Raw genomic sequence first — 25,694 nt, 5'->3', positions numbered from 1 at the left:
CTCACCTGTGTAGTAATGAGATAGTAAGTTAATTAGAGTTTAGTTTTCAAAAGGGTTGCTCTGCTGAGGTGGCTATTTGTATTTACGTATTTCACTGGTGTGCATACTTTGTTAAACAGTAAAACATCTAATCTTAACAATGATAATGAGCTGATGCATAAAAGTGAAAGACCTATATTTCAGTGAGAGCAAAAACTTTAAGCTTCTTTCTTTATGGAAAGGAGTGTTCAAAAATCTATTAAGAATTCTTTTAAACCTACTAAGAAAATTTCCAGAGCATCTGATGCAGCCAGAAAGGTTACCTCAAAGAATGTTTTACACTTTATCTACATCACATTTCTGTAAAGCAGAGGACAATATTTGTAACAAAATGTATCCCTAGAAAACCTGGAAATTTATTTAATTCTTTTACGTAAAGTTAGATGATCTTTCATATGATACTCTTTCAGCAATTTTATCAGAAAGTAAAAATTCACTTGAGAAAACTATAAGCCTATGAGACAGCGTTTCTGGCCATAACTTACCTTCAAGAGGCAAACTTTTTAGCCCTGCTGAGAGACATTTATAAAAGTAAATAAAACCAACCTAGCTTTTGGAACTATTAGTCCTTCCTTAGAGAGGTGAGGAATAGTTTTGGGGTGATTGCAAAGGAAGAGCAGATTACTCAGAACCCATTGTGAGAGGGATTCACTTGTTGTAAGGAAAGAAGGTAGGCAAAGATCTTTGTGAAAGCCAGCAATTCCATCTCATAATTTTGTACTTTTCTAATTAATGTGTTAGGTACACTATGCTTGCAATTACTTTTGAAAAGCTAGAGAATAGTGACAGTAGTTTATGATCTTGTTGGTCGTATCTGTTATTCTACTCTCCAAATTCCCTGCAGAGGAAAAGTAGGCATACAGTAGATAAAGGAAAAAAGTATACTGTATGAGAGGAAAGATTTTCCTTAACTTCTGTAAATGTCAGTTTGATCGATTAGAAGAGGTGCACTGAGAAACCATGTAATGTATATACTTTCTTTGCTATCTTTGATTTTTGCTGCTGGTATATGGGCCTGGTTTGGCAAAAAATATAAAAATCAACTCAGAAGGAAACATACTACAAGCAATGTGATGAATAAAAATACATGTCATAACATGATAGTGTCATTCAGAAAATGTGACAAAAATATAGTTTAATTAAAACCATATCACTAAATCATCTTCAAAATGTATGTGGAAACTGTAAAAAGAAAGGAAAGTAGCATCACATTAAAAGCAATTAACAGTACTTTATCCTACAACTGTCCAAGAAGTTCTTCTCCTAGTTTTGGAAGGAATGAAGCTTAACATTAGAAATGTCATTGGCAGTGAGGCCAGTACCATTGCCTGGAGCTTATTTATCATACTAACAGCTTACATCTATTCTTTTATTATTTTTTACATTCCTAGAATCTCACTTCATGTTACCAGTAATTGAAGTGTGTGCCCATGGAATTATTGTGACATACCTTGTGCTGTTTTAGCATAAATTAATTCCATCTTATTGCTCCAGTCTACTCAGAGTTTAATATATGGCAGGACATCAACTATTTTAGCCTGAAATGATTTATAATTTGGCATGGACCAAAAGAAGGGAGTGATACTGGAGGGATCTACATATTTTGTAAACAGAAATATGCCATACCAGCATGTGAATGAAAAATCCACAGAATAAAAACTGATAGACTGCACGAAACATGAAAACCAGCACACAGTATATTCTCCCTGTCAAGATGATGTAACTTCATGTCACATTGCTTCTGCTCCTCTGACTGCAACAAAATACAGGGAAAGGGTATTATATCAAGTGGAAACCCATTTCAGGTTAAATGAGCGCATGTCAGTTATTACAATGCTTGTGTGAATTATGTAGATACTTGTCAAAGAGATGATGGTTATCATATTTCATGGTAAAAATATATTTGATGTACCATACTGTGTCACTAAGCAATAGCCAAGATTCTTTAATACAGTTATTTATCAAGCTCCATCATACTTTTTGTAATCTTGTGAACTTTCCATTACTAAGTAAGTGGCAGCATCAAAAGCATTCCTGTTTTTTTGGACAGGACCCACTGCTGGATGTCAGAATGGGAAGGGAGCACAAGAAGAGACAACCATGGCACATGTTCCTGCTTCTGGCTCTTGTGAAAATTCCCTCTGCCTGGCAGATGGCCAGCATTCTCGTGATTGGTCCAGATAAACGTCCTGGAACTTACTGGTGTAGTTCAGGACAACTTTCACCTGAGGTGAGTGCTACCCAAGAAATCGGAAATATAAATATCTATAAAATTTAAAATATACAATTTTCAACTATTAAAGTCTAATGACACGTACTTATTGTGCATGCTAAATCAGTTTTGATGTGTTGTTCCATATGAAATAAAATTGTTTACGCATTTTTGTCAAGTTCCTTCACCGATAATTTTTGTTGATGATTTAGACTCAGATCAGATGCTTGTCAGTCATAGCACAAGACAATACACTGTAATAGATGAGTTTCTATTCAGCTCCCTTTTAAGATATTCGTATTGCATTATCAGTTTTGAGATTATACAATTCAGATGTCCTTATAGTCACAAAACTGATGATGTCAAAGTGAATACCTTAAATGAAAGACATTTACTCAGTATAAAGTTAAAAAAATACAACTGAAGACTTAACAGAATCAGAACCATGACTAATGTTTTATTACATTGGAACAGTGCAGGAAGGAAAATTTATTGTAAACAAAAAATTTAAAACATTATGGATATTAGAAATCTAAGGCAGAATAGCATTAGTAATATGAAGGGAAAAAAACTCAGATATTTCATGAAAATTTTTAATAAGCATGCATCATCATGCTCACTTTTCGATAAAGAGGCAGAAGATCTCTGCAAAAAGCTACAGAAGCTGATAAATGGCAAGAAATACACTCTAGGGGAAAAAAGAAGCACCATGATAGAATTATCTGAATGAGATGGAGTCAGTAGATGTGATGTACATGTACCTACAAACAAATTATTACAATTTCAGAAAATGAGCAAATCAATAATGCATTGATCCACCTCTGGCTCTCACACAAGCTGTTATTTGGCTTGGCATTGATTGATATAGTTGTTGGATGTCCTTTTGAGGGATATTGTGCCAAATTATGTCCAATTGGCAAGTTAGATTGTTAAGATGCTGAGCTAGTTGGAGGCCCTGTCCATAATGCTCCAAACATTTTCAATTGCAAAGAGATCTGGTGATGTAGTTGGCCAAGTTAGGGTTTGGCAAGCATGAAGACAAGCATCAGAAATTCTCACCATGTGTGGGTAGGCATTATTTTGCTGAAATGTAAGCCCAGGATGGCTTGCAACGAAGGGCAAAAAAATGAGGCACAGAATATTGTTGATGTGCCGCTGTAAGGGTGCCATGGATGACAACCAAAGGAGTTTGCTTAAAGAGAAAATAGCACACTAGGCCATCACTCCTAGTTGTCAGGCTGTATGGCGGGCGACAGTCATTTTGGTATCCCACCGCTGTTGAGGCATCTCCAGACACATCTTTGGTCTAGAAGAGTGAGATTTTGAATGCAGTTTTTAAATTTTAGAACATTTCCAGGTGCAAATGTGGACTATGACTATAATTTATTGACTATGAACTGCAGATTTGAGAGTTTAAAAATGTGCGGCAGCAGATTTTGACTGCAAGATGGGAAAGGAATTCAGCATGAGTGGGTATGTCTCTCTCTTTCCTTCTTCAGTTTCCTTATACTTTCAAGCAGTGGAGCAACTTTGCTCTGAGTCAGTAGTTTTGAGAAATAAAATAGTAAAGGCACTAGAGGACCAAGCAAAAAGACAAGGAACAACAGAAAACCATGGATAACACACAAACTACTGAATTTAACTTACAAAAACAGACATATAAAAAATGACCCCCAATGAAAGAGATAAAAGGAAATACATACATCTAAAACATGAAATTAGCAGAAAGTGTAAAATGGCAAAGTAGGAATAGTTAGAATAGAAATCCAAAACTGTAGAAACATGCATGACTGCAGAAAGGTAGATGACAGCTGTACAAAAATTAAAGAAAACTTTTGAGAAAAGAGAATCACATGTATGGCAAGCCATAATAAACAAAGAAGGGAAGGCTGAATGATGGAAGGGATGTATAGAACAAAGGAAATAAACTTGAAGTAAATTTTCTAGAAGAGAAAAAGTAGTACATGAAGATGACACTGAAGATATTATAATGCAAGAAGAATTTAACAGAGCACCGAAAGATTGAAATAAAAACAAGGCTCCTGGAGTAAACTGCACTTCCTGAGAATTATTGAGATCCTAGAGATCATGACAAGACTATTCCACCTGCTACAAACATTATTGAGACAGGACTAATACTCTCAGATTTCAAGAAGAATTTATTAATCCCAGTTCCAAAGAAGACAGGCGCACAGAGATGTGACTATTACAGAACCATCCATTTAATAAGTCATGATTGCAAAGTACTGACATAAGTTATTAACAGAAATGGAAAGGCTAATAGAAGCCAAGCTGGGAGAAAATCAGCTTGTGTTCCATAGAAATGTAGGATCATGCAAGAAAAAACTAGTCCTACAAATTTTGTTACACAACAAATTTGAGAAAAGCAGACCTTTGTTTACAGCATTTGCATATTTAGAGAAAATGTTTGACGGTGTAGAATGTCAAACACTCTTTGATATTCTGGAAGTAGCAGGTTTAAAATGCAGGGAGAAAACGGTTATCTGCAACATGTACAGAAACCAGGTTAAATGACAGGAAAGGAAAGTACTAGTTCATAAGGAAGTGAGATGGGGTTGTAGCCTATCCCTAATGTTATTCAATGTATTTGTTTACTTAGCAGCAAAGAAAACTAGCTATAAGAATAAATTTGGAGACTGAGTTAAAGTTCAGAGAGAAGAAATAAAAACATTGAAGTTTGCTAATGACCTTGTAATTCTATCAAAGATACCTAGGGTGTAGAAGATCAGTTGAACAGAGGAGACAGTGTCTTGGGAAGAGGTTAGAAGAGATATATCAAATAAAGTACAACAAGGGTACTGGGGTGTAGCCAAATTAAATTAGTGATGAGGAAATTAAATAAGGAAATGAGACACTAAAAGTAGTAGAAGAGTTTGCTACTTTTGCAGCAAAATAACTGACAATGATTGAAGCAGAGAGGATACAAAGTACAGACTGGCAATAACAAGAAACATGTTTCTGAAAAACACAAATTTGTTAATATTAAATATAAATTTAAGTATTAGGAATTTTTGCAAAGTACTCTGTCTGTCAGAAGTTAAATGAAGATTATAAGTAAAACAGAATTCTTTTAAATATAGTACTACAGAAGAATTCTGAAGTTTAGGTGAGTAGATTGGATAACTGTAGAAAAGGTACTGAATCCAACTGAGTAGAAAAGAAATTTATGGCACAATTCAACTAAAACATGGGATTACATGAAAGGATACACTATGAGACATGAAGGACTTTTCAGTTTAGTTATGGAGGGAATGCAGGGGTTCAAATTGAAGAAGAGTCAATGGCTTATCCACAATATGTAGGTCCTAATAGATGTAGGATGCAGAGATGAAAAGGTCTGCACAGGATAGACAAAGAATACTACAGTGCAGGGTTTTTGCTTTATTTATTACTACCACTAATGCTACAGTGTATGGTTTTTGCTTTATTTTGGTGATACAGTAAAGAATTTTGTAGTATTGCTTGTAGTGCTCCTTCATGTCTTAATAACACCTAGACCTGACACAAGATACTTTGATCCCAGATGCTAGCAGCCCTTTCTGTTGACTTCATTATTATTGTCTCTGTCAACCTTGTGAAGAAAAGCTAGATACATAGTGCTGTAAGATATTTCTGAGTGTAAAATATGCTAACCTGTGCGAAAAAGAGATTCAAACATTTAGCTGTAATTCATTCAGAGGAGAGTATAGTTATCATCTGGGTTCTGTCTGTCTGCTTGTGTCACTAGTAAACATTACATTTTTTGTGTTATTATGTGTGTGTACGATGTGTGTCTCTTTGTATTAAGCTGACATACCCAATATCATTGTAAAAGGATTCTTGGGTGAATAAATTACTAATACTAGTCCTTTGGAGTTATTGATAAGTCATTTATGGTTCATGTCTGAAGATGTTATGTCCTATGGGCCCTGAAACCATGCACCAACATGGAAGCTGTTAAAAGTGCTTGCTATGCTTGTATTCTGTTATGTCTAAACTATGGAGTAACATTCAGGAGAAGCTCTCTGGCAGTACTTAATACATTTAAATGAAAACATGTCTTCACACTACTTTACATATTTCCAGTATCATGCATTTACCTAAGAGAATCTGATTTATTTTTGAAAAAAAAAAATAGTAGATAAAGACAAAAGTCTTCATAGGAACTGTGATGCCCACAGGCATAACACCAAATTCAGAAATAACTTTCACACATCCCACAAAAATACCAGAATGGGTCATTCCACAGAGGTTTGAAACTTTTAATAAACTTTCTATGAATAAAACGCTATACAGGATATGAACTCCTTTAAACAATCTCTAAACTTGTATTTACAGTTTCAACCCAGTGAGTGAATACATAAATATACACATTATGAAGTTCAGTGACTCACATTTTCTTTTTATACGAGGGCAGTTCAATAAGTAATGCAACACATTTTTTTTCTGAAACAGGGGTTGTTTTATTCAGCATTGAAATACACCAGGTTATTCCCCAATCTTTTAGCTACACAACACTATTTTTCAACGTAATCTCCATTCAATGCTACGGCCTTACGCCAGCTTGAAATGAGGGCCTGTATGCCTGCACGGTACCATTCCACTGGTCGATGTCGGAGCCAATGTCGTACTGCATCAATAACTTCTTCATCATCCGCGTAGTGCCTCCCACGGATTGCGTCCTTCATTGGGCAAAACATATGGAAATCCGACGGTGCGAGATCAGGGCTGTAGGGTGCATGAGGAAGAACAGTCCACTGAAGTTTTGTGAGCTCCTCTCGGGTGCGAAGACTTGTGTGAGGTCTTGCGTTGTCATGAAGAAGGAGAAGTTCGTTCAGATTTTTGTGCCTACGAACACGCTGAAGTCGTTTCTTCAATTTCTGAAGAGTAGCACAATACACTTCAGAGTTGATCGTTTGACCATGGGGAAGGACATCGAACAGAATAACCCCTTCAGCATCCCAGAAGACTGTAACCATGACTTTACCGGCTGAGGGTATGGCTTTAAACTTTTTCTTGGTAGGGGAGTGGGTGTGGCGCCACTCCATTGATTGCCGTTTTGTTTCAGGTTCGAAGTGATGAACCCATGTTTCATCGCCTGTAACAATCTTTGACAAGAAATTGTCACCCTCAGCCACATGACGAGCAAGCAATTCCACACAGATGGTTCTCCTTTGCTCTTTATGGTGTTCGGTTAAACAACGAGGGACCCAGCGGGAACAAACCTTTGAATATCCCAACTGGTGAACAATTGTGACAGCACTACCAACAGAGATGTCAAGTTGAGCACTGAGTTGTTTGATGGTGATCCGTCGATCATCTCGAACGAGTGTGTTCGCACGCTCTGCCATTGCAGGAGTCACAGCTGTGCACGGCCAGCCCGCACGCGGGAGATCAGACAGTCTTGCTTGACCTTGCGGCGATGATGACACACGCTTTGCCCAACGACTCACCGTGCTTTTGTCCACTACCAGATCACCGTAGACATTCTGCAAGCGCCTATGAATATCTGAGATGCCCTGGTTTTCCGCCAAAAGAAACTCGATCACTGCCCGTTGTTTGCAACGCACATCAGTTACAGACGCCATTTTAACAGCTCCGTACAGCGCTGCCACTTGTCGGAAGTCAATGAAACTATACGAGACGAAGCGGGAATGTTTGAAAATATTCCACAAGAAATTTCCGGTTTTTTCAACCAAAATTGGCCGAGAAAAAAAATGTGTTGCATTACTTATTGAACTGCCCTCGTACATACTAGCCAAGTTTATATCATATATTTAATTTAATTTTATGGATCATAATCTATATTCGTATTACTATTAAATGTTTATATTTTTGCATATCACCATTTCCACTGCATGGTTTGGCATTTATGCTTTCCATGGTCAATGTTTTGTCACAATGTGCGTGCAGAATTTACATATTTAGTTTCCTTTATGAGCTGTTTAAGGTGAAAGGTTTTATATGTTGAAAATACCAAACATCTTCTGTTGTTACAGATGTGCTATCCCATAGTAAAAAATTTAATGTAAATTTATTATATTTTGTCATCAGCCCTATATCTTTGTTGGAACACAATATATTTCTGGGCTTCAATAAATAAAATATATCAATAAATCAAATGTACTAGCTAATATTAAGAGTAAGTCTCCAACAAAACTTTGTGGAACTCTTATTCTATAGCTTTCCATTCTAAATTAAGTTTTATTCCCATGGTACTGGCCAATAAGACCCTCAGCTTCCTAGAATTAATGTAAGTCTCAGTCCATGCAAACTAGATGTCTTTGTTGTCATGAAATTTCAGTTTTTCCAGTAGAATTTTGTAATTCACACAAATGAAAGCCCTGGCTAGGTCACAGAATTCCCTGGGACAACCATTTATTTTTCCAATTACTGGCCCCCAAGCTGTGCTTAACTGGAAGCTACTGTCTTTATTGAGGGCGTTGTCACAAATTTTTACCTTAATCACTTTTTTTTTTACATTTTCCCCCAAACTATTAGTATACATTATTACAAATGTCTTGCTGCACGCAATGCAATCACCATTTTCTAGAGTATGCTCTGCTACCTCTGGTTTCTCAGGGTGCTGATGGCAAAAACTTCTCTTGTGTTCTACACTGCTGTGTTCAGTTGTATGCACTGTCTGTCAGACACAAAACTTTCCACACCCACATGGTATTTTATATACTCCTGGCATTCTGAGTCATACTTTGGGCCTCACATGTTGCCGAATTTTTGCTGGCGTCTTGAAAACCAAATCAGGTTTGTGCCTCTGTAGGAGCTAGCTAATCTTCCCTGTTACTGAGCTACAGAATGGTAAAAATCCAAGCTTCTTCATGTCCTACTTGGTGTCCTTCTGCTTACCTGTTTTCAGAAAGATGGTTTGTGTTTTTGCCTTTCTGAGACTAAGCAACAGGAAAGGTTAGTTAGCTTCTAAGGAGGCGTACAACCAATTCAGTCTTCTGGTCTCCAGCAAAATTAAACAACTCATGAGGCCTGCAAAAGATGATATTGACTCAGGAAGACAAGAGTATATAAAATACAACAGCACTATGTTGAAAACGAGAGATGCTTTTGCCTTTGGTTCCCAGAGTTTGGTACCCAAAGAAATGTGTGTGTGGACACTTTTATTTGTATAGCACTGTGTAGAAAATGAGAGATGTTTTTGCCTTTGGTACCCTGAGAAATTAGCAGTAGCAGAGCACTGAATCACGTGCAACAAGATATTTGTATTGCATTCAAAGAGACATCTCTATTACACAGACTAATAGTTTCTGGGACAGCATAATAACAGAAACATTTGAGATAAAAATTTATGGCAACAACCTCAATAAAGACAGCAGCCTGTAGCTAAGTTTGGCTTGGGATATGGCCATTGGAAGATTGATGAAGGCATGGTGGGTGTGCAATGAAAACTTTACCTTATATGGCGCTGTAGCAGCCACAGTGATGATATGGAAGGCAGCACAGTTCTAGTCACATCAAGTGGTTTAAAATCCATGAGCTTTTGGCAGAACTTCATTTGTGGAGTAAAACATGATTTTCTCTGAAGAGAGTCCTTTATGAAAGGCAAACAGGGTATTTAGGAGAAAAGACTGTGAGAAATAAGTCAATATTGTATGGTAGGTAACTTCCTCAAAATCTCACAAAAGAGTGACAGGAGTGAAATGAATCTGTTAATGTAGACACCCAAAGCAGTAATACAGTGGATTTGTAAATGTAGGCAGTTTCGTATCACCATTTTTATATATGGGTGTCATGCTTTATATTTAAGGCACAGAAAAATCACTTTAGCCATTGGTTTGTTATAAAGATAGGACAATATTTTTATCAGGCCAGAATAAGGTTTAAATGATAAAATACTCTTGAGCTTCTAGTCACATCAAGTGATTTAAGGTCCATGAGCTTTTGGCAGAGTACTCCTTAGCCATTGTCAAGTGGTGACTGTCTTTCAGTTGCTGCTGCCATCCTTATATAACTTTGCTGCCTTCCATATCATCACTGTGACTGCTACACAAACCTTCCAATGGCCAGATCCCAAGCCAAACGAAGCTACAGGCTGCTGTTTTTATTGAGGTTGTTGTCATAAATTTTTATCTCAAATGTTTCTGTTATTATGCTGTCTCAGAAACTATTAGTCTGTGTAATAAAGATGTCTCTTTGAATGCAATACAAATATCTTGTTGCACGTGATTCAGTGTCCATTTTCTAGACCATGCTCTGCTATTGCTGATTTCTCAGGGTACCAAAGGCAAAAACATCTCTCATTTTCTACACAGTGCTATCCAAATAAAAGTGTCCACACACACACATTTCTTAGGGTACCAAACTCAGGGAACCAATTCTAAAAAAAGTTTGAGGGTACTCTGACATTGGATATAATGCATCAAAAACTACTTATTACTGAAGCATGGAATACCACCTGTCTGCTTTTAGCCATGACATCAGCAACATGTCGAACTACGAAAAAAAAAAATGGTATTGGACTCTTCAGTTGACTATACTATAGCTCAAATGAAGCAAGCAATACCAAGAAACACCCAAACATACAAGAGAATGTGCTGTCGAACACTTCAGTTTATATCACCTCAAATGAAGCATGCGATTCCCATCAACCCCTGAACAATAAAGGAAATAGGTATCGTACACTTCAATTGACCTGTAATACACCTCAAATGAAACAGGTGAGTCCAATCAACCCTCCGACATACAAAACAATGCAAGGAAATATTATCGAACACATTTATTATGGTCCACAGAAACTGGCTCAGTTTGCAAAAGTCACAGGGAGTGGTGGACCATGAATGCAGTCCATCTGATCTTGTGGAGGATGTATACTCTCACAGGAGATGGTGTACCCAAGAAAGGTAACAAGTGCGCCGAAGTTGTGGTTTATCATGATTAATTTCAAATCTGGTACTTGCCTGTACCAAGGCCAGGAGTAGCTCATGTTCCTCATAAGAGGAGGAGAAAATGAGAATGTCATCTAGGTATGCATAGCAGTAAGAGCAGTTAAAGGGAAGTGAGACGATGAAACATTGCCAAGTTTGAGCCATGTTTTTGAGGCCTTACAGCATGTAACAAAATTCGTGAAGGCCAAAGGGATGATTGAGGCTGTTTAGGGTATGTCACTCTGTTCCATCGGTGTTTGTAAATATGTCTTGCAGCAGACCAAAACATTAAAAATGCATGCTCCACTAAGTAGTTGGATGAAATCCTAAATATATGGACTAGGATAATTGTCTATTATGGTATGCACATTAAAACGACAGCAGACACCACAGAGGTGCATTGTGCCACTCTTCTTGGGGACTAAGTATATGGCGGAAGACCAGTTACTGTCAAACAGTTGAACAATGCCTGCCCACAGAAGTTCCTCCACTGCAGCCTTAATAAGGCATTTTTTGTCTGGTGGGAGGCGATGTGTTTAAAACACACTATCATGACAATTTTATGAGTGTGTTTTATTTCATAATAGTATTCATTTGTCTTGATGAACATGGCAAAGGGACTTCTCAAGCAGGAGTCAGTAGCACACAAGGGTCACAAACCTGAGATGCGATTGGTGTGGGCGAGGGCGAAGATGCCAGAGTCGTAAGAGGCTTATTGCTTCTGTCGAGATATCGTGGCGTAGACAGTTGTCGTATGAGGTGTTGTACACCCACGAGGGCCTGCTTAGCTATCAAGATGGTGTAGTTCAATTCTGCATTGTGAGTGTGACAATCATCAACCACAGAGCACTTGGGTTGGAGCTGAGCGATGAAGTGGTGAGGCAGTTTACCACAAAAGAGCACTTGATGAGAGCTGTGTCAGTATCGTCAGAGATCTGAGGGGGAGAGAGAGCTGAGGGAACGACTGAGCATGCAAAGTGTGTACCCAAAGCATGGTGCACTAAAGGAGATGACAGGAGACCAGGCAACTGGTCAAAGTGAATCAGGAAATCAGTTCCAAGTACCAGGTCTTCAAAATTGGCCATGCGGAAGGACCACATGAGTGGTTCACTGAGGATGAGTTTAATAAGTAACCTGAGCATGCCATCAACGTGAAGTGATGATTTATTGGCTGTTTGAAGGAAAAGTTTGGTTGGCGTTACATCCACTACAGTGAATGAGAGTGGAACAACAATAACTTCAGTTACCGTGTCGACAAGGAAATGACGATGCAAGCATAAATCCAAGGTGACAGACAGCCTCATAGATTAAAAGATCAAACAGAATGGAACATCTGCAGGCACCCTTCATCTTCCTCATGAGCTGTGGCATATATTGTGGCCCATGCAAAGAGTTTGGTAAAGTGCTGGGAGGTCGGTAATTGTGGGCGATGTCCCTGAAAGTTACGTGGAACCAGCGTAGTGGATATACTGGGTGTGGGGCTGCACATAAGTCAGCTGGAACTACCGCTCTTCCTGTGGCAGCGAGCATGGGGAGCAGAGAGGCGCTGGCTCGGCAGCAGCCAGTGGACCTCGGCAAGAAGCAGCTGGTGGTTCATGCTGCTAGCTGCTTTACATTGCTTGAGGTGAGCCTGCGCCCAACCTCTACGAGCCAATGGAGGAGGTATACGTGCTGCTCTACCAACCTCAGTAGCAAAAACTGCACTGTATGAGGGAAGTAGGTGGTGGTGTCGAATAATGGCATATGCCTGGTCAGTCAATCACAGTTTATACTCACGTGATGTTGAGGTATGAGGGAGCAATTGTAGTTGTATTTTCTGGAGCAGCTTAACTAATCACAATGTCCAGAGCACTAAGTCTGGCATGAACTCCATCATGACCTGAGCTCAGAGGCATTTCCATAGCTGGGAACCAGTTCTGTCGCCTAAACTTTCATCATAAATGCTACCATGGATAGCATGTGCAGGCATACATGAAAGATGGTTGATGGGGAGTGTACTAGCAGAAGCATATTTATTACGCTCGGGTGGTTTAGCAACAAGTCACTAATAAGATCAGTGTGGTCATGCAAATGGTTCACCAAACAAACAAATCAAGTGCCATCATCTATGCTTCCAAGGTTATCCAACAAGATGTCCACCAAGGTAAACCATGTCATTGGGTTGTCCATTTGTAATGGCTGCAGCTTCAGAAAAAGGTCTGGAGGTAGAGCTTGTGGAAGAGTTGGTAGGGCGGGGACCACATGAGGGTTCGGAAAGTAGCATCCACTGGCGTCAACTGTACAACAGTGACAGGAGTGATGTTTTGATGAATGTCTAATACTTGTGCTGAGGCAATATGATCCCCAGCACTCACAGATCTTGTGGAGAAGGGGCCTGCATAACCCCACAATGAACACATCACAGCTGGCACAGTAAAATCAAGAAGCAAGATGGGTGAAATGAAAGCAGCAGTGCTGCGGTGTGCTGCCAGTGATCTGTTGTCCATTATCTGTGTAAAAGGGACAAGCACATGTCCCTGAGTGTGACCCAACGTTGAAGCATCGATGACCGACGTGCATAGATTGCTGAAGGAAGGTGCAAAATTGCAATTTAGTGCCAAGTGGTGGGGCGGAACCAACCACGGTTGGTGCATTGCCCATGGTCTGGGTTGTGTGATAGGCTGAGTAGATGCAGAGGTATTCCAATGCAATTGATTTGAGTGTCCCATGTGCCGGTGCAGAAGTGGGCACATTAAATGGCATGGCGTGATCAGCGAAAAAGTCAGTGTTGAATGTGTGTGACGTGGTTTTTCTATTAACATTGACAAGCTTCTGGATTGAAATTACCAACAGTTATGATCAAACACTCTTTATTCATGCACAATAACCTGAAAATAAGACACTCTGAGCAAAAACGAACACAATCCAAACAACATCCAAAGCTCGATGAATCCCATGATAGAATACTCAGCATTGTAGAGTCATTGGCAATTCATGGTTTTATGGTTGCTGCAAAGCACGCTCCCTCCTCTTCCTTGGAGTGTGGAGCACTGGGGAGAAGAAGAGGGTCTTGTCGAATACTGAGGTGTTGTGGGCTGCTCGATGGGTGTTGGTTGATTGTGCAGAGTAGCATTACTACCTATGCCATGGCTGGTCCGAATGTAAGGCATGGGTGAACGTAGTTGGGGAGGTTCATGGAGGGTGGTGCAGAGAAGGTATAGTCTGCCATGCAGTAAGGAGAATGGACTGGTCAACCTCTAAGTGTGCATTGGACTAGCATGGGAGTTGATGGTGTTGGAGATGTGGCAAAGAGGGGGATGGATACCCTGAGCATCCTGTTGGTGCTGAGTGTCACTGTTATTCCAGCTGCATCCATCCCATCTGAAATGGAGACTGTGCACAGGATGGTTATTTGTGAATGAGTTGTGGCCTCAGGCGAAACATGAATGATGAACAGTGATCCATCTTGGAGCTGTAAGGAAAGCTCATTGCACGGGTACCCAGAAATGTTGGAAAAACAAACCTTGTTGTATTGTAGGTCCGAAGAAGCAGTAGAACATACTGGGGAGGAGGAAGCATATGTATGTGCCCGAAAACTGTACAGCTGAGTGGTCTGTAGTACAGTGAGGTAGAAACTGTAGAGAGAGGAAACCAGAATCTTGTGCAGAAGGAACTTCCTGGGGAACATAGAATCCAGTAGCAGGCGTCAGTGCCGGTGTGTGCTGCATCTGATGTGGCATAACAAAGGAGGTTAGAGTCATCTGTTCTGGAGGAGCAAACACTGGAGAAACAAGCTTCCTCATTGTACTGGTAATACCCATGGAAGAATGTTGTGCTTCACAGTTGAAAGTCAGTTTTGCAGTAGCGTCATCCTGCACTGTTTGGAAGGTTGAAGGTTTGAGCTGGCATAAAACCTGTAATAATTGATGCACAAATTGAGGTAACTTGGGGTCACCAGTGGGGTTTTCTATCGACAGTGATGAGTTTCCAGATAGAAATAACCAACGGTTATGATCAAACACTCTTTATTCATACACAATAACCAGAAAATGACACAACTGACCAAAAATGAACACAGTCCAAATGACATCCAAAGCTTACTGAATCCCAAGGTAGAAAACTGCTCATTGTAGAGTCACTGCCAATTGGTGGTTGCCACAAGACATTGTTAAGTGAAGTCATTGTCTGGATATATTTAACTAAGCATTCCAGGATGTAGATAAGTACATAATCATCAGTATGTGCAGTAGACAGGTAGCAAAAATGTTTTCCAGTCAAAAAACAATTGAGCAACAGAATGAACATCAATACTGTACTGCTTCAATTGTTTTATGGCTGTAAAACATGTTTGCTACCTGCCTGCCATACATTTCAGTGATTTTGTACTTATGTACATGCTGGGACACCCGATTATGTATATCTGGACGATGATGTCACTTGAGAAAGTTTAATTGTACCCAACATTGTTGTACTTGATAATGACTTAAGGCTGAAATCATGATGGTAAAGTAAAATAAAGAAGTCTCTCCACTCAAATGATGGAAATGTCATTCAAATAATAATACATGACTGTGACCCAAAAATATAAAAATATTATTTTTAGTTTTGGTCCTACTTTTGTGCTGAAAACTTGTAGTGGAACTTGGTGTCATTTAGCAGGTATTGCTACCCCTCCCATCTACTATGGCACATAAACTTAGCTCCAATGGAATATTTGCTGTTTATTTTTTACACAAGATTTACTATACTGTCAGTGAGTCCTTTACTATCTGTGATATTGAATTTAATTTATTGTACAAAATATACCTGTACCCTGCTCAACCAATTGTTGATAAACTGCACATCCTGATTTTTACTGCACTTGTATTTTCTCTCACTTCTGATAACTTTACTATATTCCTTATCATAATATTAATACCAACTTCTGTCTCCATTAACCAATTTTTTGATCATAATGTTCTGCGATTTATTGTCTGTAGATAAAATGCAGTAGAAGTAATTGGCTTTTTAGGTGTACATTATTATTTATTTAGCATACATAATGTAGAAAGGCCTGTGTACAGGATCAGCCAAGTGTGCCCTGTACCCTAAAACCTTTGCTTCAAGTTCTGTCAGTTCACTACCCCCAGTATTCTTTTACTTTGGCTGGTATGCCAAAATACCAGGAACTTACACAAGTCAATTAGACCTTGTATAATGATACCCATATTATGCTAGCTCATCAGAACCCAGAGATTTTGATGAAACGTGTGTAGTGTTAAACTTTGTTATACTTATGTTTCCCTCAATTTTAATCACAGCCGGCATGCTTGTACATCTTAGAACAAAGAATTTACATAATCAGTTCTCATGTTGTGATTCATGAGTTTCTCCCAGCATATTTGATAATCACAATATCCACGGGTGTACTGCCGGTCTACAGTGTCCAACAGGCACAATATTTTGGCAATCATACATGTCGCCATCATCAGGTGAACTGACGGACTGAGCTCCTGTGAACGTGCCGGCACGGAGATCCGTACACTATGGCTGCTCCGTGGATTTTGTTAAATGCCTTGATAGCTTCAAGTTGGATGAGTCAGATATCATGGTGAGTTTTGACGTCATTTCCTTGTTTACGAGGGTACCCCTGCGAGAGTCACTAGAATTGATTAGTCACAAGTTTGACGAGAAGACCACTGAACTTTTTAGGCATGTCTTGACTTCCACATATTTTCTTTTTAATGGAGAATACTACAAACAAACGGAGGGAGTCGCCATGGGTAGCCCACTCTCACCGGTGGTAGTGAATTTGTACATGGAGAACTTCGAGGAGGAAGCCCTATCGTCATCTGAATGGAAACCTATTTGCTTTTTCCGTTACGTGGACGACATGTTCGTCATCTGGCCACATGGTATGGATAAACTCCTTGACTTCCTTACACATCTAAACTCCATACACCCAAACATCAAATTCACTATGGAGACTGAAATGGAGGGTAAATTACCTTTCCTTGACGTCTTGGTCAAAAGAAGGGTTGACGGCACCCTAGGTCATGGGGTGTATCGGAAGACAACGCACACTGATCTGTATTTGCACGCAAACAGCTGCCACCACCCTTCACAGAGGAATGGGGTACTTAAAACTCTAGTACATAGGGCGTGCACTATCTCTGACGCAGAGAGTCTACCCCAGGAATTGGAACATCTGAGAACTGCATTTAGAAAAAATGGGTACTCAGAGTGGCAGATTCAACGTGCGCTCCGCCCAACCACTACAGCACAACCTGTGGAGATGGATGAAATCACAAGGGAGGAGGTAGGCACTGCGTTTATTCCATATACAGGCGCACTCTCAGGGAAAATCGCCTGCATTTTGAAGAAACACCGGGTCGGAACTGTGTTTTGTCCTCCGAATAAAACTCGTGCACTGGTGGGGAGTGCCAAAGATGACCTCGGTTTGAGGAAGACCGGCGTGTACCAGATTCCGTGTCATTGTGGCAAGTCGTATGTTGGTCAGACGATGCGTACCGTCAAGGATCGATGCCGTGAACACCAGAGGCACACTCGACTGATGTATCTGAGCAAGTCAGCAGTTGCTGAACATTGTTTGTCGGAAAATCACACTATGGACTATGAACGCACAAGGATTCTGGTACAGACGTCGAGATACTGGGACAGCATTGTTAGAGAGGCCATCAAAATTCGCACCAATGACGACCTCATAAACCGTGACTGTGGCTATAATCTTAGCAACCAGTGATTGGGTTAATCAAGAGTAAATCAAGCAAACGTATAGTTGTGACAACCACGGCGGACAGAGCCATCACTCTGATGCCATCTCAGATGCCTTCGCAATCTGTTCCACCACGCGACCATGGTGCGGGGCGCGGACAGCAGAGGGAGTGCGCCGCGGGTGGAGGGTATTTAAATTGGCCGCTGCCGCAACCGAACCCAGTTCCCTCTGAACAGCCATAGTGTACGGATCTCCATGCTGGCACGTTCACGGGAACTCAGTCCGTCAGTTCACCTGATGATGGCGACATGTATGATCGCCGAAATATTGTGCCCGTTGGACACTGTAGACCGGCAGTACACCTGGGGATATTTTGAGTTCTCATATTGATCATCTAGCACCAGAGAACTCGAGTCTTCCTTCTTTCTTTGTTATGCTCAGTTAAAGAGCACATTTGAACTTATTGGCTTGGTCTGACAGCTCCTTTTTCTTCTTCTTTTCCCAAAATCTCTTCATTAATTCATTTTCTTGTTTCCTACATTCCTCTGAGTGCTGTTTTCCAATGGATTATCTAGCTTTCTCTGTGAATGTGTGATATACAATTAGGATTCCAAAAACTTTGCATTCTGTGGTGATATCTTCTTTGGCAATCATTTCTCATAAGTCCCACTTAACATCTTCAGATCAAGTGATTTTTTACCTTTTCTGACTCTATTATATTAAACAGATTCTTTCAGTGAACTTCTCTATTGCTTTGTACAGGTCTGTAGTCATTCCGTTCATCCATATGCCATTTATGTTAAGGGGAGCATAAATTTTTCTGAGAATTTTTCACTCTTCTTTTGAAATTTCATCAATTATTTTTGAATGTCATCTAAAACAACTGTCTTGTGATGCCAAAGTTTCACATTATGGGATATTACCCTTTTACTGTAGTGTTTCCATGTTATCCTGCACCCTTTCTGGAGAGTGGTGGCTCTTTCTTTTTACTGCCTAGTCCAGATGGTATTATGGTTTCTCCAAGGTCTTTAAAAGAAGACACACATATAATTGCCCTACATTTCATTTATACTGGGGATCTTGTGATATTTTTATGTAAATTTTCTATCAAATGAGTCTTTGATGCTATGTCATGTAACTTCTCTATGGCATACCTAGTTTCCTCACTAGTCTTAGAGGAGATAGGCAGATCGGCAGCAGAGAAATCAAGCCAATATTGTCATTTAGCAGTTTGCCACACAGTCTTGATGTGACTCATAGTTCACTAAAAGCCTGTACTTTTGTAGATTTGAGCCCTTTCATATTTGGTCCTTACACAGGAATATTCAGGACTGTAGCCTTATTGATACTAACAGCTGCACAAAATGAATGTCTAGATAAGACATTGGTATCTACCCTTACTTTTCTTTTTGATCTACAGTAAGATGTAAAATGCCAAATCATGTTACTTTTATATATTAAAGGAAGAGAAATCTGCTGAAAATGAAAGATTAAGGAAATTATTAATCTTCAAAGTTTTGGGAAACTTGAAATGGCATATAAAATAAAATAAATACAAAGTAACCTATTTTGATGCTTTGTCAACATGTTCTAGAAAAAATTAAGCTCAAGTGTATTGTATATACTGTTCTTTCATTTCTGTTACAGGATATACTGAAAGACCCATGCAGCACTTATTTAATATCTGACATGTTGCCAATCAGCACAGTAAATTTTACAGAAAATGTAGAAGTTTCACCCTGTGGATATACTGAGTTTCCTGTGGATCATTACCACACATTCAGTCAGGTAGAGTAGAAATTTAACATCTCAATCTTTTAATGCAATGTTAATGTTTATGCTTGGAATATAACAATGTGATATTTGTACATCCTTCAGTTTACAAAAGAACTATTAATATATTTGTTTTCATCTTTAAAATCTATCCCTTCCTAATTGTAAATACTTTGGAAAAGGAATTTTCTTAATTTGACTCACATAGTTTTGAATTCCTGTATCTTTCTGATTACACATAATTATTTGGATCTGCTGAAAATGTGTGACTAAAATCATTGTTAGACAGTAAGTTACTATCTGTATATAAAAGGCGGTGCCCAGACTGACTGCCTCACTCACTCACTATCTCATTCACTCACTCATCTTCACCCAGTCCAAACTGTTAAGGATAGAAACTTGAAATTTGGTGAAGGTATGGATCTTGTACTGTAGGTGTTGTTCAAGAATGTATTTTTCGAAATTCCAACCCTAAGGGGGTGAAATAAAGGATGAAGGGTGTAAAAACACGGTTCACGTTTTCCGTCGCACTTCACATAGTGTAGACCAGGTACTGTCTGCTAGACATGCCCGATGTGAACTGACTGGGTGCGGCCTGTGCTGCTTGAGTTGTTGTTGTTGTTCCGCCGGCAGAGGTCATGGCCGAATTCTCGCGTGCCCTCTGATGGACGGGACTCTACTTGTGACAACTACTGTCCGTGACGCGCCGTGCCGATGTGCGTCTCCCGCGATCTTTCTGGTGGCTACTGCAAATGGATTTTTTAAAAATGTCACTATTCATGCAATTTTGAAGGTAGACCTAAGAAAATTAATATTTGGTTTCTCAGTCAGAAATAAAGAAGTATGTGTTTCAGCATTTTTTGGAAATTTAATGCAGTGGGGGTGAAAGCTTCTTATGAAAATGTATAATTATTGGAGAACTACTGAAGTGATTTTAAAGCTACATCTATGAACATTGGTATTTGACTTCTCAGCTACAAATAAAAGAATATGTGTTTTTGTTTTTGGAAGTTGACCCCCTAAGGGGATGAAACATTTTATAAAAAAATATTTCATTTCGAAAGCATTTTTAAGGCTAAATTTTCAAAAATTGGTGTTTGGCTTTACAGTTAGAGGTGAAAGAAATACATGTGTTGGTGATTTTGGAAATTTAACCCTTAAGAGGGTGAAAGATTATCAGACTGATTCACTGACTCACTATCACCCAGCCCAACCTGCTAATGATAAAAACTTGAAGGTTGGGGAGGGTGTGGATCTTATCCCATAAGCATCATTTAAGAAGTCATTGTCTGAGATTCCACTAGTAAGGGGGTGAAATAAAGGATGAAAGGCTTTTTAAAAGTATGTCTCTATTAAGGGAATTTTGAAGCTAGAATTATGAAAACTGCTATTTGGTTTCTCAGTCATAAAATTAAAAAAAAAAAAATATGTGTTTCAATGCTTCTGGAAATTCAACCCTTAAGGGAATGCAATAGGAGATGAAAATTTTGAAGAAAATATTTCATTACATAAACAAAATTTAAAGCTAAATTTATGAAAACTGGTACAGTAGAACCCCTGTAATCCGTCACCTTCGGGACCAGGATGATGGTCGGAACGAAAAAAAGGTCGGATTATCCGAAAAATCTAATATTTATTGCAAAAAATATAAAAAGACATTTAGTACAAAAAATTAAACTATTTAAGAACTAAAAGACGTCTACAGTAATCTAAAAAGATGTTTTTTACACAGTGTTAAATAATATATTAACTAAAAAACGTCTACACACAATATAATATGTATTGGTTTTAAAAGGAAAATCGACAAACAAATTACAGTACTGTACTTTACTTAATAATGTATAAACGATATATACTGTAAACTAAAAAATGTTTATAGCACTGTACATAAAAAAGAATTTTTTTACAAAGAAATAAACTGCTGTATGTATATGCTAAGAAATGAATATACTTAATGCATTGTTTTTACAGTAAAGACGAAAACAAATTACTTGGAAAAAAAGTCAGTGATATATTTTTGTTTAGCAGATGTTAGTCTTAGATTTAGCTGCAGTGTCCCTCCATTTTTTTATCCACGAAACGTCCTTTAGAATTGAAGTTGGATTCTGCTCGATGTATCGAAGGGCAATGTCAAAAGCGTTTTTTGCATTGGTGTGTAAAATCCGGGTGGGAGGTTCGTCTTCGCCGTCCGAGTCCTAATTCACAGTTTCCTGGCTAACAGCGGCACCAATCTCATCGTCATTGAGCTCTTCAAAAGTGTCACAGTCTTTGTCACATTCGTTGATCCACTCTTCAACTTCAATGGCAGGGACGTTTGGCTCCAGAGTTTGTAGATCTTTAACGATTTCCAGTGCGTCGTTGTTTTGCTCATCTTCGGTATGCTCATTTTCAGTCATAACTTGTGGCCAAAGCTTACGCCACGATTTCTGCAGTGTGTAATGTTTCAGTTCATCCCATGCTGCAGCGATTGTGTAGATAGCATCTATGATAGTCAGGGATTTCATTGCCTCAAATAAGTTATGACCTCCTTCAGATTTTTCCAAGATTGAGCTGATATACTTTCTGTGATATTGCCTTTTTAACCATTCGATAATGCCCTGATCCATTGGTTGGATGAGTGAGGTCACATTAGGAGGCAGAAAGAGAGTTTTTATGTCCCCTTTCACCAAATCTTCCTCAGATGGATGTGATGGTGCATTATCCAACAGCAGCAGAGCACGAACTGGCAGATTTTTTTGCTTCAAGTCTTTTTCGACCGATGGCACAAACTTGTCAAAAAACCAGGATTTAAAAAGGTTGCAGTCCATCCAAGCAGATTTTTGATTGTGGTGATAAACCGGCAAGGAAGATAAGTTTATATTTTTGAATGACCTTGGCTTCTTAGATTTGCCAATGACGAACAAGGGGAGCTTGTGGGTACCATCTGCGTTGCTACAAGGAATGACTGTTATTCTGTCTTTTATAAGTTTCATTCCTACCATGGATTCATTTGAAGTTGAGAGCGTTTTTGTTGGCAACATTTTAAAGTTCAGCCCCGTCTTGTCGATGTTATACCCTTGGCAGGGTAACAGTTCATTTTCTTCTACAATTTCTTGAAACTTAACAGAAAACTGCGGCATCAGCAGATAGTTTTTCACCGGAAATAGAAACAAATCGGACACCAAGACGAGTTCTCCAGCTATCAATCCAGCCTTCACTGGCAGCAAATTTTCTTTCGGCTTCCAGTTTTTTGTGCAAAACTATCGCTTTTTCTTTGAGAATTGGCTCGGATATTGGAGTTCCTTTCCTTCTTTCTTGTCAAAGCCACATCCACAATTCCTTATCAAGCAGTTCAAGTTTAGGCTTTTTTGATGTTTTGTGATTCTTCAGTGTGTTTTCACCATCAGTCGTAACTGTATAGGATTCAATGTCTTTCCGATTCTTACTGCAATCATTAATTGTCTGAACAGCTACATTCAGTTCCTTTGCAATTTTTTGGAGCGGTTCTCCTTCGTCCAGTCTTTGTAGCACTGCTAATTTTTCATTTAGTGAAAGAGTTATGTGTTTACGTTTGAATCCAGACATGTTGAAAAACAGACAATTGTACAAACAATGAATCTACAGTAATAAATACTGTAGAGAACACGGAATAAAGCAAACAACGATGTTTTATAATCCCAACAAAGGATAAAACTGCACAATAACGTACAGTATAACCATATGCACAGTGATAGACACCGCAACAATGGCCCAACAGGCGTCCAGTCAGTGACAAGTCGGCACAGGCTGGCGAGCCTGAGCATGGTCGGACTAACCAGAGTGACGGACCATCCAAGGTCAGATTAGAGGGGTTCTACTGTATTTCACTTTTCAGTTAGATATAAAGAAATATTTGTTAGGGGGATGAAAGTTGCTATGGAAATATCTTAAAAAGAACAAAACAGGCATGATTAACAAAAACTGTTGACTCCAACTACCGGAATCACTTTTAGTCAGAAGTACATTCAGAATAGACCATGCTTATATGGCCATAATTAACGTGAAAAGATTAGAAGGTGCTGCAATTTTTGAGCAGCATAAAAATTCGATTAAATAAAAAAAGTAAAAAAAAAAAAAATGTTGTCTGCAGGCCACAGAATCTACACGAGTGAAGCAGTGGGTGCTAAGTTAGTTTTATGTAGAGGTTGTAAGATGTATGATTCAAAATAACCTCTGATAAAAATGTTTCATATTTAAATTCATACAGAAGAGAGTAATTTAAACCTTACCTGTAAAATTTGCAAGAAACTGTGATGGAACAAACAACGTTACAAAATGTAAAAATCTACAATATTCCTATCATTATCTCTCCTAATATGCTTCTACACCTAACCCTCTCAGCTTTTACTGTGCAGAAAGGGATATATAGATAGTTACAACACAGAGATGAACTCTCTATACATAACTTGCTAGCATCATGGCTTTGTAAAATATTCTTCGTTATTAAAGTGAAATGTCTGGCTGTCAGTAAGGAAATAGGTGATATGTGTAGCTTGTGAACTGAACAAATGTAATTATGTGTTTTGGTGCCAAGTTAGTCTTTAATGCCTTAATAGATGCTCCACTGATCTGCTTTTCCTCTTATATCTATATTTACAAGACTACTTTACAATTTACAGTTAAGTGCCTGGCGGAGAGAGGATGACCTTTTGAACTTTTTCGATGTCTTCTTTCAGTGCAGTCTGCTAAGGATCCGATACCACACAGCACTACTGTAGTTTCACGAGAACGATATTTTCTGAATCTGTGCTGACTACGTGTCAATAAATCATTTTCTTCGAGGTGCTTCATAATGTTTGAATACAGCATATGTTCCAAAACCCTACGGCAAATTGATGTTAGTGATATTGGCCTGTAAATCAATGGATTACTCCTACTTCCCTTTTTGGTATTGGTGTGACTTGAGAAATTTTCCATTATTTAGGTACAGATCTTTCTATGAGCAAGCAGTTGTATATAACTGCTAAATATGGAGCTGTTGTATCAGCATACTCTGAGAGGAACCTGGCAGGTATACAATCTGGACCAGAAGCCTTACTTTTATTAAGTGTTTTAAGCTGCTTTGCGACACCGAGGATATCTATTTCTATGTTTCTCATCTTGGCAGTTGTTTTTGATTGGAATTCAGGAATATTTACTTTCTCTTCTTTGGTGAAGGAGTTTCAGAAAATCGTGTTTAATAACTCTGCTTTAGTGGCACTGTCATCAGTGACATCACCATTGTTATCGCGCAGTGAAGGTATTGACTGCATCTTGCCACTGGTTTTCTACCAGATTTCGAGATGGAGTTTTGTTGTGGAAATTATTAAAACATTTCACATTGAAGTATGTGCTATATTTTGAACTTCTGCAAAACTTTGCCAGTCTTGGGGATTTTGCATTCTTTTAAATTTGGCATGCTTTTCTCGCTGCTTCTGCAACAGCAATCTGATCCATTTTGTGTACCATGGGGGTCAGTACCATCACTTATTTATTTATGTGGTATAGATCACTCAATTGCTGTTAATACTATCTCTTTGAAATCATTCCACATCTTTTCTACGCTTACATGATTAGAACGGAAGGAGTGGAGACTGTCTCTTAAAAAGGCATTAAGAGCATTTTTATCAGCTTTTTTAAATAGATACACTTTACGTTTCTTTTTGATGGTTGTAGGAGTTACGGTATTCAGCCTAGCAGCTACTGCCTTGTGGTCACTAATCCATGTATTTGTCATGATACTCACTATTTGTCCAGCATTATTTGTTGCTAAGAGGTCAAGTATGCTTTCACAACCATTTACACTTCGAGTGGGCTCATGAACTAATTGTTCAAAATAATTTTCTGAGAAAGCATTCAGTACAATTTTGGATGAAGTTTTGTGCCTGCCACCAGCTTTAAACACATAATTTTTCCAGTATATTGAGTCTAGATCAAAGTCACCACTGACTATAATTGTATGAGTGGGGTACCTGTTTGAAATGAGACTCGTAAGTTTTCTTTGAACTGTTCAGCAACTATATCTTCTGAGTCTACTTCAGTTTCACTACAAGGCAAACTAACATAACTAGCTCTTTATACTCATGAA

The 25,694-nt window shown here is 38.8% G+C and overlaps 1 protein-coding gene across 3 annotated transcripts in view; it reads left to right on the top strand.

Annotated features, from left to right (window-relative positions):
- The window catches only part of LOC126457288 (organic cation transporter protein-like), a 312,321-nt gene that overhangs the window by 158,174 nt on the left and 128,453 nt on the right, over window positions 1–25,694 (top strand). For all 3 annotated transcript variants that reach the window (XM_050093458.1, XM_050093459.1, XM_050093460.1), the window contains 2 exons: window positions 2,090–2,269; window positions 19,484–19,624. In XM_050093458.1, coding sequence (XP_049949415.1) covers window positions 2,090–2,269; window positions 19,484–19,624 — 321 coding nt within the window. The remainder of the gene's footprint in view (window positions 1–2,089; window positions 2,270–19,483; window positions 19,625–25,694) is intronic.

Source organism: Schistocerca serialis, chromosome 2, assembly GCF_023864345.2.
Source record: "Schistocerca serialis cubense isolate TAMUIC-IGC-003099 chromosome 2, iqSchSeri2.2, whole genome shotgun sequence".
NCBI classification, from domain to species: Eukaryota; Metazoa; Arthropoda; class Insecta; order Orthoptera; family Acrididae; genus Schistocerca; species Schistocerca serialis.
This window is presented reverse-complemented; position numbering and strand designations above follow the sequence as displayed.